Raw genomic sequence first — 16576 nt, 5'->3', positions numbered from 1 at the left:
TATTTGTCTTATTTCTTGTCAAAATGTCTCATTTCTGGTCTAAACTAAATTCTTTCACTTAAAATAAGACTCATCGACTAAAAATTAACTTGTTTTTAGATCATTTTCACTTGTTTCAATCAAATTTTCACTTGAAATAAGTAGAAAAATCTGATAGTGGAGCAAGTTTTTCTTTCTTATTACAAGCACAAAAAACTTGCTTTCACTGGCAGATTTTTCTACTTATTTCAAGTGAAAATTTGATTGAAACAAGTGAAAATGATCTAAAAACAAGTTAATTTTTAGGTGATGAGTCTTATTTAAAGTGGAAAGAGATTAGTTTTGACTAGAAATGAGACAAATATTCTTGGTAAGATGTTGAGTTTTTGCAGTGCAGTCTCCTTCCCTTTCAAAATAAAACTCCTCTCTCCTTTAGAAACAGACCACCCGGACCGACTACATCCCCAGTAAAGCGGCGGCGACCCCGATGCCCCCGGCCCCCACGCCGCCGCCCCCGGCCCCCAACCGGCTGCCCACGCCGCCGCTGCCTCCGCCCATGGCCGAACCCGCTAAACCCTTCTCCAGAGCGCCCGCTGCAGCCGCCGCCGCCGCCGGCAGCAGCAGCAGCTCGGTCAGCCGCCAGAACAGCAACACGTCCAGCGACAACGGCAGCGTCGCGCTGAGGGAGCAGAGCCAGAGGCCGGCCGGCAGAGACCGTGAGTCTGAGACCAGAACCAGAACCAGGACCAGGACCAGGAGCACACTGCAAAAACTCTAAACCTTTCCAAGAATATTTGTCTTATTTCTCGTCAAAATGTCTCATTTCTAGTCAAAACTAATCTCTTTCCACTTAAAATAAGACTCATCACCTAAAAATGAACTTGTTTTTAGATCATTTTCACTTGTTTCAAACTAATTTTCACTTGAAATAAGTAGAAAAATCTGCCAGTGAAAGCAAGTTTTTTGTGCTTGTAATAAGAAGCTCCACTATCAGATTTTTCTACTTATTTCAAGTGAAAATATGATTGAAAGTAAAAAGTGAAGAAAAAAACAAGATACTTTTTCTTATTTTAAAGGGATAGTAGCATATTTTTTAAAAGTGGGGTTGTATGATCTTTTATTATTATATATTTTATTTGGACCTAACCAACTCACGTATCCCTCCGCCCAGGGTTAGCGCCCGCCGATCAGCAGTTGGTTAGGTCCAAATAAAAACTGTGTTTTTCCTGCACTTTGAAGGGCTGGAAAAAATTATATTATAGCGAACAATGGAACTGTGTATTTGTTTCCAGGTAAAACCTCTTTTAGGCCGTGAAAATAGGCCGTTTCTTTGGGTCTGTTCACAACACTGTATGTTGTAAATCTCTGGGCAGGGCTATTATGGGCTGGCGTTGCTAACGGGAGGAGTGCAGAGAGTCTTCTACTGCAATTAAAGTACTTAGGGGCTATTTGTAGATCATACAACCCCACTTTTAAAAAAAATGACACTATCCCTTTAAGTAGAATGAGGTTAGTTTTGACTAGAAATGAGACAGATATTCTTGGTAAGAGTTAGAGTTGTTGCAGAGCAGAGAGGAGGGTTGTAACTGAGCGGTCTGGTCGTGTCCACAGGGAGGAAGTCCAACATGGAGGAGGTGCAGGACGAGCTGATGCACAGACTGACGCTGGGACGCAGCGCTCAGAAGAAGTTCCAGGCTTCGTCTCGCAGCAGCAGCATCCCGGCCGTCAGCATCACCTACGACTCCTCGCCCGAGGACGTGAGGAGCTGGCTGGAGGCCAAGGGCTTCAGCCCCGTGTGAGTCCCACTGGACACACACACACACACACACACACACACACACACACACACACACACACACACACACACACACACACACACACACACACCAGGACTGTGTCTCAGTCTGAATCCTTTCATACTCACACTCTATAGTTGCGTTTCCATCCACCTTTTTTTATTCGCATTTTTAAAAATTGCAAACAAATATTTGGATGGAAACGCCAGAAATTCTAAAAAAGGCAGTAAATGCGCATAAAAGTTTTTACACTTTGGGGGGGGGGGGGTTGTCAGCGTATCGATTGAAGGAAAATGCGACTTTTTGTTATGGAAACAGATTATGTGAATTGAGGCAGAGTTTGTGGGTGAAGCTGCTGGACTTCACCCAGCGACGCCCCGGTGTCCCAGCTCTCCTCTGCACCGCAACACAAACGCTCCGTAACCCGCAACGTTTTGTTCATGACGGTTCAGACTAAACAAACACACACGTCGTAACATCGTATATGTTATGTAACGTTTTCCACCGCTACATTTATTGATGTTTCTCCGGCTTCGTTGTCAACAGATGCACATGGAGGAGAGGAGCGGAACCAGAACAGACTGTCACAGTTCCTACTGTCTTTCTGTGGAAATATCTCATGTTACAACATGAAAACCTGCAGCTTATATTCAAGTGCAGCCGATATACTGTAGATGTATTTTCTTTTAACATTTAGCTGGTGCGGCTTATACAGGTGCGTCTATAGTCCGGAAAGTACGTAAATTGTCCATGATGTTGAGTGTCAGCTGAGTGTCAACTGTTGGACTCATTCACGCTCTCTTATGACGTAATCTCACGGCGCACTCTTCTTCTCCCAATAATCGCAAAACAATAACGAATGGAAACGGGCATAAATTCGCATTTGCTTTTTGCACATTTTCACCAAATCCGCTCTTAAATTCGATACATTTGGATGGAAACCCAACTACTGTGACTCGTTCACACTGACGAGTCAAAACACAGTGAACTGTCAGAACCTGGATGGTTTCACTCGTAACGGTCAGAGAGTTGAGTGTGGAACGATGGAAACTTCCAACCCGCAATGATCTGGTCTGGGCTACGGAGCAGAATATAGTATATAGATATATACTACTACTACTATAGAGAAAGAGGAGGTTTCAGTTTCAGTTTCGGTATTTACAAGGGACAATGTACATTAATAAAACATTGTAAAAAAACAAATGTAAATGCACCCGAGTTAGAGTAGATAGTAAACTACATGACAGTGACTCATGGAAGGATTCACACTGACACAGCTCTGGACTCACTCACCAGACATTTGAACTGTCTGCTTTACCTGTGCAGGAAGATAAAGGGATAGTTCACCCAAAATTGAAATTTCACTCATGATCTCCTACTCCCCCTCATGTGGACTAAGGGCTGGGAGAAGTTTCAGAGTCCTCCGTGGCTTCTCTGAGTTACAGGGGGTCTCGGCGTAGCAGTGCATGTCCATATGACGGTTGCAAATGGATACCAACTGTCTTCATAACAAAAAGACACACCAAAAAACATCCAGATACCTCCATGTTGCTCGTATGTAATGTCCCTCTTGTATTGAAGCCCCGACAAATGCGAAATTGTCCCGAAAAAGAATAAATAAGTCTATATTTCAAGCTTGATCCTGGTCCGTCCTCTTCCTAGACTTTTTTTCGGGACAATTTCTCATTTCGGGGCTTCAATACCAGAGGGACATTACATACGAGCAGCATGGAGGTATTTGGATGTTTTTTGGTGTGTCTTTTTGTTACGAAGACAGTTGGTATCCATTTGCAACCGTTATATGGACATGCACTGCTACGCCGAGACCCCCTGTAACTCAGAGAAGCCACGGAGGACTCTGAAACTTCTCCCAGCCCTTAATAGTCCACATGAGGGGGAGGAGATAATGAGTGAAATTTGAATTTTGGGTGAACTATCCCTTTAACACATTAGCCACGAGCTAACTCTGAAGCACCGTCCCTGTCAACATGAGTACTATGAGATAATCAGAGCTTCCTGTCCCGCTGCAGCACCATCACCAGCCTGGGCGTCCTGACCGGCGCTCAGCTCTTCTCTCTCAACAAAGAGGAGCTGAGGACGGTTTGTCCCGACGACGGAGCGCGAGTCTTCAGCCAGGTCACGGTGCAGAAGGCGGCGCTGGAGGTGGGTGGAGCTTCACACTCTGACACGGAGCTGCAGTGACATCACAGTGACATCACAGTGACATCACAGTGACATCATATCTAACCAGTAAATCAGAGAACTGTAGAAACTGTGGAGTTATTGGTTATGGATGAAGTTTCTGCATTTATTGATGATTTATTAGTGAGAGAAACAATTCAGTCAACACAAAGGATGGATGATTGATAGATGGATAGATAGATAGATAGATAGATAGATAGATAGATAGATAGATAGATAGATAGATAGATAGATAGATAGATAGATAGATAGATAGATAGATAGATAGATAGATAGATAGATAGATAGATAGATACGTTTATTTATTTCATTCATTTATTGAGCATAAAAACAAAAAATTAAATAAAACTCATACAAAATAATGACAATACTGTAACTCTTGAATGAAAGGGGGCAGAAAGAAGCAAACTTATATTGTCTACCCCTTGTTACAAAGAATGAATTCACAAATTAGATAATACCTACATCCAAGATAGACAGATAGATAGATAGATAGATAGATAGATAGATAGATAGATAGATAGATAGATAGATAGATAGATAGATAGATAGATAGATAGATACTTTGTTTACCCTATATGGGAATCATAATGAATTTCCCGTTTTATTTTGAAATATTCCTCTGATTTTATTTTGAAATACTCCTGTGATTCCTCATCACTGGATGATGTCAGCTGATGCTCAGATCTGAGAGCTCCCATCTGATTGGTTGATCAGACAAACATGAGCAGCAGTAAACACATAAATCAACGGACAGATATGAGTATTGGTGCCATCACGCGGCGGCCTCATGTTTGTGCGTGGGAGCTGACGATCGATCGGCGCCGCTCGTCTCTGTCTTTTACGTTTCTGTCCCCAACTCTGGCAAGGTCTGGTGTGTGGTGTCTATCTCCACCTGCAGGTTTTCTTCTGACCCTCCTTTGATCTTCTGACTCTGTTCACACGTTCATCAAGGTATTGTGATGTCACGAAGAGGGCGGAGCCTCCGTTCTGTTGGCCAGACTCTGCAGTCCTGAACCGTCCAATCACGTCGCTTCTCTCAGGACTCGTCGGTCTCCAGTCAGACTCGACCCGGACCTGTTCTTGACTTGTTCTTGACTTAATTTGGAAACCAAGACTAACCCTTGACTTGGGACTTGAAGGTCTTGACTTTTGGGACTTGACTTGAGACTTAAGGGTCTTAACTTGGGACTTGATTTTGGACTTGCTGGTCTTAATTGGGACCAACGTGTCCTCCTGATGCTGTTTGGACGACCTGGGTTGTGTCCTAAACCCCTCCCTCATTCCCTCCTCCCTACTCACTATATAGTGAATTCAATATAGTGACTCACTGGTCAAATAAAAAAACACTTTCGGACACTACTCCGCCGCACAGTTAATGGCGTATTACGTCGCGTAGTTAAAACGTTCTGACCGCGATCGTAACGGCCGGTGTTGGTACCATGGATACAACCATGGTAACGGGCGGTGTAGCAACATAAAAAGAGGAGTAAAGCAATATATTAAGCGGTAATATATATATATTTAAGCATCAAAGATGTTCAATCAAACCCACATAGTTTGAAACAACGTTCAAAACACACACAGCCAGTGTCACAACTAAGCATAAAGTCTGCTAGCTTAATGCTAACGTACAATGTAAAACACCATAGACAGGCTAACAGAAATTAGTCTCGCTATCCAGAGTCTCTGGTCAGCTTATAACACTTGTTAGGAAATTTGCTCTGACGTTTGTTGTGGGAGTCTGTGGAAGCCGCGACCGGACAACTCTGGCAGCTGGACACATTTATTGAGGCTGCTGCACTACTGCATTTATTTGGTAGCTACACCGGTCACTACTGCATTTATTTGGTAGCTACACCGGTCACTACTTGCATTTATTTGGTAGCTACACCGGTCACTACTGCATTTATTTGGTAGCTACACCGGTCACTACTTCATTTATTTGGTAGCTACACCGGTCACTACTGCATTTATTTGGTAGCTACACCGGTCACTACTTGCATTTATTTGGTAGCTACACCGGTCACTACTTGCATTTATTTGGTAGCTACACCGGTCGCTACTTGCATTTATTTGGTAGCTACACCGGTCACTACTTCATTTATTTGGTAGCTACACCGGTCACTACTTGCATTTATTTGGTAGCTACACCGGTCACTACTTCATTTATTTGGTAGCTACACCGGTCACTACTGCATTTATTTGGTAGCTACACCGGTCACTACTGCATTTATTTGGTAGCTACACTGGTCACTACTGCATTTATTTGGTAGCTACACCGGTCACTACTGCATTTATTTGGTAGCTACACCGGTCACTACTTCATTTATTTGGTAGCTACACCGGTCGTTCTGGGCCGGTGTGTTAATGGCGTCGATCCGTGACCACAATGCATGATGGGATATCTTGCTCCGGTTAGTGACCATCGGATGTTCACTTCATTTGGCGGTGAATTGTGGGATAGATTCAGTCACTATATAGTGACTAATAATCACTAAACATTCGGACACCACTACAAAATGGCGTGGTCACTATATGGTGAGTAGGGGGGGATTAGGACACAGCCTTGGTCTTGATCCACGTCTTGACTTGTAGAACAGGAAGTCCCTTTGACTGATCTGGACTTTGGACTTTGGACCTGATTGTAAACGGATGTTCATGAGTTCTGGTTCTGATTCTGGCCGTCAGAACGAGGCTCCAGTCGTTTCATGTTCAGCAGCATCTTAAGGTAGCACCAGCACCATTTGTCTCCCTTCCTTGTAATTCCACCTTAAACTCCGTGAATGAACCAGCTCCAGAATGACCCACTTCCTGTTGACCTTTGACCCCCCCCACCTCCTGCGCCCTCTGACCCTGTAGACACCAGGAAGTAGATCTGTTATTGGCTGGAACAAGTTCTGTGTGTGTTAGCTTGATTGCTACTCAGAGCTATGCTAAGCTAAGCTAAGCTAAGCTAACTATTGTCCCTAATAGCTCCTCCCATTTACTGAGTCACAGTAAAACGTAGATACAAATATTTTAGTTTTTTACAACCAGATGTTTCAGTTTTTAGTTTTTACCACCAGGTTGTAAAAAACAAACTCCTGTCCACCTGCCGCTCGTCACACAGAAATGAAACAAACACAGAAATCAAAGGCAAAATTAAATATTTATGCTTTTTTAAAACAAAATGTGATTATTTATTTAGTATTATTTAGAGCACTGTAAAAGAGAGTAAGGACACCACCATTGACTCCCGTGGTAAGCCTCATGCGCCCCTAGTTGCAAGATATGGGGATCCTCAATGATGCTATTAACTATCTATAAGCGACTTTATCTATAAATGTCCTTAAATTATTGAAAACACCACACTTGCTCATTCACCAACAATGCAGAGATGTCAGCTCTGGGGCGCTTTAGCAATACCCATATTCCTCCACCAGGAGGCGCTTCCATTGGACCAATGCTGTCCTTACTCTCTGTTACACTGCTCTAGTATTATTAATTTTTGATTGATCTGTGTTTGTTTTGTTTGCTGATTGATTATCAGTCGTATCAGTTTGGTTAAACGAGTCCAGCTGATGTTTGTGTGACCGGTGTCAGGTGTGGGTCCGTTACCCAGCATGCACCCTGACTCGGCGTAGACGTCCTCCTCCACAGCAGCAGCAGCAGCAGCAGCAGCAGCAGCAGCAGCGTGAGTCATGTGACCTCGGCCACGCCCACAAGATTTTCTCAGGAAATCTTCGAGTGGAGCAGCGAAGCGCCGGCAGCAGCAGCAGCAGCAGCTCAGTAGATGCTCGCAGGTCGAGGGGAGACTCTCGAGGGACCGATAGGACCAATCAGAACTGAGGATGTATGACATCACACTGTAGCGAGGTAGCCGAGGGTGTGGCCTGGTTCTGTAGGAGGTTAGAATGAGCCAATCACAGGGCAGAACCGCCTCTGTTAGGAAAACACTGCACATTAGAGGAACAGGGAATCGAACCCGCGGCCTCCTGATCAATGGACGAGCTGTGACGAGAGGAACTGACCAATCACTACCCACACATTAAAGGGATACGCCAACATTTTTTTTTTCGTGTCTTGCCTCACTCCCGAGTCCATGACCAGCAGATAGACACCATCCTTTCCACTGTGCGTGCAGTAACAAGGGAGATAGAGCCGTATCGCTATAATTAGCTTAGCTCAAACACTGGAAGTGTATGGGTAGTGTTAGCCTGCCTCCTACCTAAAGTCGCTAGTTAGCTTAGCTCAAACACTGGACGTGTATGGGTAGTGTTAGCCTGCCTCCACCTAAAGTCGCTAATTAGCTTAGCTCAAACACTGGAAGTGTATAGGTAGTGTTAGCCTGCCTCCTACCCGAGTCAGAAGCTGATTTCATTTTAGCTCTAAACTCTGTAAATATATCACTTTATCAACATTTCAAACATGTTTAGGCGAGAAAGTAGCCGTTTAGATCAGCAGTGTGTCGTTAATTTGTCTAAATACCAGCTGTTTACTATTTTGGACGCTACTCAAGCTAGCTGTTGTGACCAACGCACTTCCGGTTACTTTCACAAAATAAAACACCCGTTGCCCGTTACATACAGAAAACCATGACGATAGAATTCGTGCTTTTACTTTGAAACAGGAAGCTAACCTACCCTCGATGTAGCTAGCTTGAACCAAAATAAAGCGTCTTTGCTTGAACCCTCCGTTTTGACTGATCTCGTCCCGTTAGCGGCATTTGACCGCTCAAGATGCCTTACCGGAGAGTTTTGTCAGCTCTGAGACGAAGATCGGCTAACACTACCCATACACTTCCAGTGTTTGAGCTAAGCTAATTAGCGACTTTAGGTAGGAGGCAGGCTAACACTACCTATACACTTCCAGCGTTTGAGCTAAGCTAATTAGCGACTTTTGGTGGAGGCAGGCTAACACTACCCATACACTTCCAGCGTTTGAGCTAAGCTAATTAGCGACTTTAGGTGGAGGCAGGCTAACACTACCTATACACTTCCAGCGTTTGAGCTAAGCTAATTAGCGACTTTAGGTAGGAGGCAGGCTAACACTACCCATACACTTCTAGTGTTTGAGCTAAGCTAATTACGGGTGATACGGCTCTATCTCCCTTGTTACTGCACGCACAGTGGAAAGGATGGTGTCTATCTGCTGGTCATGGACTCGGTAGTGAAGCAAGACACAAAAAAAAAATGTTGGCGTATCCCTTTAATAACATTAACTGATCAATAAAACCTGTAAAAACACAATGAGCCTCACACAGGAAACAACTCCTTCACTATTTGAACAGAACATGTGGATCAAGATGAAGATGATGATGATGGTGGTTTCACGAGAGTCTCCCGAGATCAACAACAATAACAGCAACAACAACAACAACATGTTTGTTTGTGTAGTTTTCTAACCAGCTGTGTGTTGTTGTTTGTGTCTCTGTTCTCTCTCCAGAGGAGTTCAGGCTCAGAGCTGCAGGAGATCATGAGGAGGCGACAGGAGAAACTGGCAGCGACCACCTGTGACTCGGGGGTGGAGTCTTTTGACGAAGGCTCCGCCCACTGAGCTGCTCAGGCCCCGCCCCCCCTCAGGCCCCGCCCCCTCCTCTGCCCACCCCTCCCCACTCCCCACCCCCCTTTGTTTTTTTTAATTGGTGAATCTGCAGCTGTTTTCTCGCCCTCTGACCCTCAGGCGGCGGCCGACCACGCCGAGTTCGTGGAGATCATGCGGCGGCGGCAGGAACTCCTCAGCTCGTCTCCATAGCAACAGAAACAGAGACAGAGACAGGGCCGAGGACGTCCGATATGATCAGAGAACACGCCGCCATGTTTGCCTGAAGCTCACCTGAGGTTCACCAGAAGTTCAGCTGAAGTTCATCTGAGGTTCAGCTGAAGTTTAGCTGAAGTTCATCTGAAGCTCAACTTCAGCTGAAGCTTTGCTGAATCACCTGAAGTTCAGCTGAAGCTCAGCTGAAGTTTAGCTGAAGTTCATCTGAAGTTCACCTGAAGTTCAGCTGAAGTTCAGCTGAAGTTCACCTGAAGCTCTCCTGAAGTTTAGCTGAAGTTCATCTGAAGCTCACCTGAAGTTCACTTGAAGTTCAGCTGAAGCTCAGCTGAAGTTCAGCTGAAGCTCACCTGAAGTTCACTTGAAGTTCAGCTGAAGCTCAGCTGAAGTTCATCTGAAGCTCACCTGAAGTTCACTTGAAGTTCAGCTGAAGCTCAGCTGAAGTTCAGCTGAAGCTCACCTGAAGTTTAGCTGAAATTCAGCTGAAGCTCAGCTGAAGTTCACCCTAAAGCTCAACTGAAGTTGAGCTGAAATTCAGCTGAAGCTCACCCAAGGTTCACCTGAAGCTCAACTTCAGCTGAAGCTGAGCTGAATCACCTGAAGTTCTGTTGAAGTTTAGCTGAAGCTGAGCTGAATCACCTAAAGTTCAGCTGAAGTTCAGCTGAGCTCCTCGGTGTGTTTGTACAAAGCGAAGCCGCTCAGTATTAACGTGAGGAGAAGCAGCAGCAGTTTGTGTCTCAGCTTCTCTCTGGAGATCAGTGTCGGCCAATCAGAAGAGAGGAGGAGGCTCTGAGCTTCTCTTCTGATTGGCTGACCGTTTTCTGAACGATCCAATAAAAACAGAGCAGATTTCAGAATAAAACACTTCTGTGACATCACAAAGTCACAGAAGCGTAAAACCAGACGTTTGATGACCGAGACACAAACTGAGCTGCAGGTGGAACATGTTGTTGTAGGAGTTGAATTATTGATTAATAGAAAATAATAATTATGTGTAAATTTCAGATTGTTGGAGCCCAGAGACAGAATGCTAATATTCATAGATATATTGATCAGTTTATTTAATAACCTCATTAACGATAGAACTGATCAACAGGAGCTGAAGAAGTTTATGTGATTTGTGACTCATGTGGTTTAGATTTAGTGAATCAATCAGAAAGGATCAATAACTGATGATAGATTATCGATCGGCATCTTTGCACAATAATAAAACGTAGACGTTTCTCAACTGGTTCGGGATCAGTTCAGTGGTTTTTAAAGAGGTCAAAAGTTGTCGGACGTGAACAGGCTTGTTCGAACTCGTCTAAATTTGGAGCCAAACTTTTGAACTTGTTTGTTTTTCATGTCATAAAACCAAAAGTAAGCATTTACAAAAACTTTGTCAAATTTTCATCAGAAGGAAAAAAAGTTGATTCATAAAATCAGAATCTGGTCGTTTCTGTAAATTCTCTTCTCCCGTAGAGACTCCGCCCTGTTTCTGTCCCTGACATCTACTTCCTGCTCTGGTGTTTTCATAATAAAAGTCCTGGAATAATTGCTCTCTTTCCCTTGAGGCTTTCAATGTGAAAAACCAGCAGGAAGTGACAGAAACAGTGATTTAAAGGGATAGTTCACTCAAAAATTGAAATGTCACTCATTATCTCCTCCTCCCCCTCATGTGGACTAAGGGCTGGGAGAAGTTTCAGAGTCCTCCGTGGCTTCTCTGAGTTACAGGGGGTCTCGGCGTAGCAGTGCATGTCCATATGACGGTTGCAAATGGATACCAACTGTCTTCGTAACAAAAAGACACACCAAAAAACATCCAAATACCTCCATGCTGCTCGTATGTAATGTCCCTCTGGTATTGAAGCCCCGACATGAGAAATTGTTCCGAAAAAATGAAATAAGTCTATATTTTAAGCTTGTTTGTAGCAGAAGCTCCCAGTGTCTCAGTTCACTGCTCTTCCTGTGTCAGTGCAAATCTCGCGAAAACACTGGGAGCTTCCGCTACAAACAAGCTTAAAATATAGACTTCGGAACAATTTCTCATGTCGGGGCTTCAATACAAGAGGGACATTACATACGAGCAGCATGGAGGTATTTGGATGTTTTTTGGTGTGTCTTTCTCAGAGAAGCCACTGAGGACTCTGAAACTTCTCCCAGCCCTTAGTCCACATGAGGGGGAGTAGTAGATAATGAGTGAAATTTGAATTTTGGGTGAACTATCCCTTTAAAGATAAAAAGAGCGTGAAGTGGAGCGGGTGACGAGTTCGTGCTGGTCATGAACCGACGCCACCTGAGAGTTTACAGTGATCATCTTCTACATGAACTCTGTATGTACTGATTCTATACGATCCGTTCGTTCTCACTGTGGCATTGATTGTATTGATGATTATTAATGATCAGTTTTCCACTCGCACACTGGAAACATGGAGCTTTTATTCTGAAGGGATTAACGACGCTAATGAGAAACGCTGATTAAGTTATTTAGTGAACTGTTGTAGCAGCCAATCAGACAGAAGCATTTGTATGTGAATAGTTTTCATTGGTGCCTTTTTCCATTAAATCTGCTCGTTCTGCAATAAAAAACATTTAATAAGAAAACCACTGAGTTCATTTCCTATTTCTTCTGTTTCACAGGTTCAGTAAATTTAACTCAAATATTATTATTGTTCCTCTGACTCTAATTCATGTATCAATAATGCAATCATAAATGAAGAAAAAGAAAATCCTGACTCAATGAGAAAGATTTGAAGATTTAAAACTAGAAAAGTTCTTGTTGAAAAAAAAAAAGTTTATCTTAATTTGGAAGAACTAAAACCTCTTTGATCTGAATTTATAATAATAAGGTGATGTCATAATTCTCAGATTCAGTAAACTTCTTTCACTTAACTTAAATATAAATCTGTTATTCTGAGCTAAAGATTGAGAATAAAGTTCTGAGACGAGGTCGTGAGGTCATAAATTGTTTTGATTTTAGTTTGATCTGTTTTTAATAATTAGCATCAATATAAAAATATTATTATTCATAGGCCATGTGAGTGTTGTGTAGAAAGTGGAGACGACAGGTTTTAAACTGCAACATTTTATTTGTTCCAACACACACACATTAAAACTGTGACGATGACGAGCTCATCAGGAACAGGAAGTGACACAATAAATGGCACCAATGACGAACAGTCGACAACACGGAGAGAAGATCTGTAGCAGTGACGGTGCTCGGCTCTTCGTCTGCAGCTTCTCACTGTCTCTACTTTTTCTACTGTTTCTAGTTTTTATTTTTTTATTGTTTTTTTTTTTATTCTATTTTATTTTTTACAGTTGAACCAAAGTGAGTTTTTCTGCCACAGACTCAGAGTTTCTAACGTGCGTTGGTCCGAAGCTTCAGGCTCAGAAACGAAGATTCACACAACGACTGAAAAACAACAAACTAAAGCAACTTGTCCACAAGAAACCACTTAGTCATGACGAGTAGAAACCAGAAGCAGGAATTAATTCATTAATATGTACAGTACGTCTGATGAAGCCACACCTGGGGGGCCCAGCGGGGGGGCCCGGACGGAGAACAGGTACAGACTTCAGGTGTTTGAACCTCAAGGCAGCGAGGACGAATCGTTTCACTTCGTTACAAACATTCGTGAACTTTTCTACAGATCAGAAACGAGCTGTCGTCAAAATAATAAAACACTTTATAAAATCTGAAAGTTCAGATTCTAAACTGGTTTTGTGTTTGATAGAAGTTTACTTGTAAAAACGTTTTTGATTAAAATCTAAATTCTATCAGTGCAAATACTTTAAATCTTCATTTACTGTATTTCTTATAAAAGTGTCGTTGATATTTCATGTAATTGATCTTTGATCTGTTGTTTCTATGAACATAAACTCAGTTTGTTCACTGAATCAACTCAGAACTGATTCATTAATTAAGTTCATCAAACACAGGAAGTGGATTTAACACTGTCAGACTCTGGTGCTCTTATTTTGACGACACCCTGTCCATCCTGTCTGTGTAGAAGGTCAAAGGTCGACCACTCGTCCGTCAGTAACATTCTCCTCAGATGTGAGTTTTGTTTGTTTTTTCTTTCAAACCTTCAGTAAAAAATGACAGAAACGACAAATGATCGTTAATTAACTTTGATATGAAGACGAACGACTCACGACTGTTTCTGTACAGACGTCGTGAGATCAGGAGCTGGGCTCAGATCAGGAGCCACCAGGGGCCACAATGGGCCACTAGGAGCTACTAGGAGCCACCATGGGCCACTAGGAGCTACTAGGAGCCACCATGGGCCACTAGGAGCTACTAGGAGCCACCATGGGCCACAATGGGCCACTAGGAGCCACAATGGGCCACTAGGAGCTACTAGGAGCCACCATGGGCCACCATGGGCCACAATGAGCCACAATGGGCCATCATGGGCCACTAGGAGCTACTAGGAGCCACAATGGGCCACCATTGGCCACTAGGAGCTACTAGGAGCCACAATGGGCCACTAGGAGCTACTAGGAGCCACCATGGGCCACCATGGGCCACTAGGAGCCACAATGGGCCACCAGGAGCCACAATGGGCCACTAGGAGCCACCATGGGCCACTAGGAGCCACCATGGGCCACTAGGAGCTACTAGGAGCCACCATGGGCCACAATGGGCCACTAGGAGCCACCATGGGCCACTAGGAGCTACTAGGAGCCACCATGGGCCACAATGGGCCACTAGGAGCCACCATGGGCCACTAGAAGCCACTATGGGCCACTAGGAGCCACTAGGAGCCACCATGGGCCACTAGAAGCCACCAGGGGCCACCATGGGCCACTAGGAGCCACCATGGGCCATTAGGAGCCACCATGGGCCACTAGGAGCTACTAGGAGCCACCATGGGCCACTAGGAGCCACCATGGGCCACTAGAAGCCACCAGGGGCCACTAGGAGCTACTAGGAGCCACCATGGGCCACTGGGAGCCACTAGGAGACACCATGAGGAGCCACTAGGGGCCTTTAGGGGCCCAAACAGCCCAGTGTAAACTCTGATGAAGACAAACACTGATGTTGTTCCGACGCCCAGAAGAGACAAAGTTTGAACTTATTGATCTATTGGTTCTGTACCGATCAGAGATTCTGGTTCACTGTGTTAACCCTCTATCTGAAACTAAACTAAACTAAAAATAACCACTTGAAAATTAAGTAAACCAACAACTAAAGAACCAATGAACTTGAGTTAATGAGTTTATTTCCTGTGTCTGATTGAATCAGTTCATTTCTATTGAAGTCGACGTTTGATTCTGATCATTAAACTTTAATATTCAACTTTAACTGAGAGTTTATAATGAAACATTTTGTTTTAATAATGAAAAGTGGGACATTATTATTATTATAATTATTATAATTATATTAATGAGGGCGCTGGAACAAACTCAGTGTTTTACAGTGAAACATTTCTTTTCTCTTCAGTTTGATATTAATTGTTCACATGATGATGATGATATGTTGATGTCTGGGCTCTGATTGGCTCAAATTGGCTCAGATTGGCTCTGATTGGCTCTGATTGGCTCAGATTGGCTCTGATTGGCTCTGATTGGCCCTGATTGGCTCCGCCCACTCAGTGAGATATGAAGAGCAGATATGTGTGTTTGTTTGTCTCAGGTGATGATGTCGCTCGTCTCTGCTGATTGGCCGGCAGCGGTCCGACCTGTCGTCTGTTTGTTTGTGCAGCGCAGCAACATTCACGTGTTCGACGGAATAAAAACATGTTGATGCGTTCAGTGACACCGGGACAAAGGAGCGCCGTCGCCTTCGTCGTCGTCTTCTGCTGCTTTGATCTGAAACCTTCAGTGAGTTCAGTCTTAAAAGGCGATTTTAGTTTTTCATCACCACGACCACGACGACGTCCGACGGCGCCTTCAGCAGGAAACAGGAAACAGGAAACAGGAAGTTCCTCCACAGGAAACAGTTTAGTCGTTTTTTTAGTGTTTAGGTTAAAAAACAGCGAATAACGAGTCGGTTAAAAAGCAGCGTCGCCGTTGCCTTGAAACTTTGTGCTCATCGTTGGTCCAATGATCTTCAGGCGACGCTGCAGGTGGGCGGAGTCAGCGGCGGCGGCGGCGTCCTGTGCAGCCGTCCTGGTTAGCACGTTAGCACGTTAGCGCTGCTGGAGTTCTAATAGGAATAATAATAATCGAAGAGTTGTGTTGAGTCCAGTGATTGGTGCGTTGGCAGTGGGAGCACTGCAAAAACTCAACATCTTACCAAGAATATTTGTCTTATTTCTTGTCAAAATGTCTCATTTCTAGTCAAAACTAAACTTTCCACTTAAAATAAGACTCATCACCTAAAAATGAACTTGTTTTTAGATCATTTTCACTTGTTTCAATCAAATTTTCACTTGAAATAAGTAGAAAAATCTGCCAGTGAAAGCAAGTTTTTTGTGCTTGTAATAAGAAAGAAAAACTTGCTCCACTATCAGATTTTTCTACTTATTTCAAGTGAAAATATGTTGAAACAAGTGAAAATGATCTAAAAACAAGTTCATTTTTAGGTGATGAGTCTTATTTTAAGTGAAAGAATTTAGTTTAAAAAAAAAAACTTGCTCCACTATCAGATTTTTTATGTGAAAATCAGCTTGAAAGAAGTAAAAAGTGTCTAAAAACAAGCTGCTTTTAATGTGATGAGTCTTATTTTAAGTAGAATGAGATTTGTTTTGACTAGAAATAAGACAAATATTCTTGGTAAGATTTTGAGTTTTTGCAGTGAGGAGTCACGACCAGGACAGCTGCACACGAGGGGGAGGGGCTCATCCAATCCAGTGGTGGGGGGGTGGAGGAGTGTGTGTGTGTGTGTGTGTGTCTGTGTGTGTGTGTGTGTGTGT

The 16576-nt window shown here is 43.5% G+C and overlaps 1 protein-coding gene and 1 long non-coding RNA gene across 3 annotated transcripts in view; one reads left to right on the top strand and one right to left on the bottom strand.

Annotated features, from left to right (window-relative positions):
- Positions 1 to 9537, top strand: part of eps8a (EGFR pathway substrate 8a, signaling adaptor) — a 48735-nt gene extending 39198 nt beyond the window's left edge. For both annotated transcript variants that reach the window (XM_083999511.1, XM_083999512.1), the window contains exons 18-21: positions 416 to 695; positions 1591 to 1774; positions 3806 to 3938; positions 9405 to 9537. In XM_083999511.1, the coding sequence (XP_083855637.1) occupies positions 416 to 695; positions 1591 to 1774; positions 3806 to 3938; positions 9405 to 9515 (708 nt within the window). In that variant the 3' untranslated portion in view covers positions 9516 to 9537. The remainder of the gene's footprint in view (positions 1 to 415; positions 696 to 1590; positions 1775 to 3805; positions 3939 to 9404) is intronic.
- A 204-nt stretch (positions 9538 to 9741) lies between these two features.
- LOC311006679 lies at positions 9742 to 10499 on the bottom strand. Its single transcript, XR_014596384.1, has 3 exons — positions 10374 to 10499; positions 9898 to 9985; positions 9742 to 9816 (listed from the first exon to the last, which is right to left on the bottom strand). It is a non-coding gene; the product is annotated as an uncharacterized lncRNA (long non-coding RNA).
- Positions 10500 to 16576: the final 6077 nt, after the last annotated feature.

This window comes from Trachurus trachurus (genome assembly GCF_905171665.1).
Source record: "Trachurus trachurus genome assembly, chromosome: 23".
Lineage (NCBI taxonomy): Eukaryota > Metazoa > Chordata > Actinopteri > Carangiformes > Carangidae > Trachurus > Trachurus trachurus.
The sequence above is the reverse complement of the archived record's forward strand: the minus strand, read 5'-3'. Positions and strand labels throughout refer to the sequence as shown.